Consider the following 1,395-nt stretch of genomic DNA (forward strand, 5'->3'; position numbering starts at 1 on the left):
AATAACATTGCCCATAATGCCTATTTTGTACTTCATAGCTCACCTGAGGAGTTTCACCACGAGCCACATCATTAAACAAAGGTGACTGTCCAAGGACATTAATGTCGTTTAGGGAACCTAGAAGGCCGAAGAAGGCGTGCCAAATCCAAGTATCGTAGGATGCCACTGCCTCTAAGATGATTGTTGGTTTCCCCTTATAGCCAGTATACTGGCCTCCCCATCCGGTGGGACAATTTTTCCACTGCCAGTGCATACAATCGAGGCTCCCGATCATTCCTGGAAATCCTCTTTCTGCTGCCTTGTCGAGAAGTCGTCGCAGATCAGCCGGTGTTGGTCGGCGGAGATAATGCTCATGGTACACATTCCATATTGCTCTGGTGAAGTGTTCTAAAATCTCGATGGCAGTGGATTCTGCAATATCCATGTAATCATCAAAGAAGTCGGTTGTGACCCCATATGCGAGTTATCTCATGGCGCATGTAAGCTTTTGTTCAGTGGATAGGCCGACTCTCCCAGTTGCATCTCTTCCTTGAACAAAATATGGATCGTAGTTGGCCATGTCGTGCATCATCCTGTCAAATACCCAAGGTTGCATTATGTATCGCCTACGAAATATATTTGGTTCGTACCTGCATGGATCCGTGAAGTATAAAGCTTTCAGACGTTGATCCATGATCTCTCTGTTTCTGGCAGTATACGAACGACCTTTCGAAGAACCACCCCATTGTGAATCCTCTTCTTCCAGATCTTGGATTTGCAAGGCAGCAGCAGACATCATCATGAATCTTCGTTGGTTTCTCGTAACGGCCTCTTCTTGATCTTTCATAAACCATTTTGTCAAATGATTCATTGTTGAAAAACAGTTTTTCACAAAATCAAAAGGAAACAATATGAAGCTTTTGAGATGAGAAGAGTGTTGTGAATTTGTGAGGAATGAGGATGACAATGACCTCATATTTATAGACAATTTGAGATGATATCAACAGATAAGATATGACACGTGTCAGACAAATATAACCCGTAATCTAGATAGCCAATTAGTGTTTGACATGTGGAGACGATAATCACATCCGAACTCAGTTGTTTGTCGTATACACCGACACAACACAAGATAATATTTGTCAATAATTTGATTCTTTGTCATATATGCCGACATAAAACGACAAAAAATTAGTATGTATTAATTATTTTTTTAATTAACAAAATTATATTTAATTATAAGAATAATTTAAAATTTTGTGATAAAAATAAAAATTGTGAACTTTTATTAACTTAATAAGCTTATTAACATATTATTTAATATAATATTCATAAATATACTACCTATAACTTATTTTAATCAACAAAAATAAATATAGGACCTCATATAGGACTCATTGTTGGAGATAAGAAAAT

General features: G+C 37.6%; 1 protein-coding gene across 1 annotated transcript; it reads right to left on the minus strand.

The window, feature by feature from the left end:
• Nucleotides 1-43: 43 nt before the first annotated feature.
• On the minus strand, nucleotides 44-424 carry LOC101304928 (the record flags this gene model as incomplete). The annotated part of the gene is made up of 1 exon (XM_004309245.1): nucleotides 44-424. A coding segment is annotated over exon 1 (381 nt), but the record flags the coding sequence as incomplete, so codon positions are not given.
• Nucleotides 425-1,395: the final 971 nt, after the last annotated feature.

This window comes from Fragaria vesca, unplaced genomic scaffold, assembly GCF_000184155.1.
Source record: "Fragaria vesca subsp. vesca unplaced genomic scaffold, FraVesHawaii_1.0 scf0510138, whole genome shotgun sequence".
NCBI lineage: Eukaryota > Viridiplantae > Streptophyta > Magnoliopsida > Rosales > Rosaceae > Fragaria > Fragaria vesca.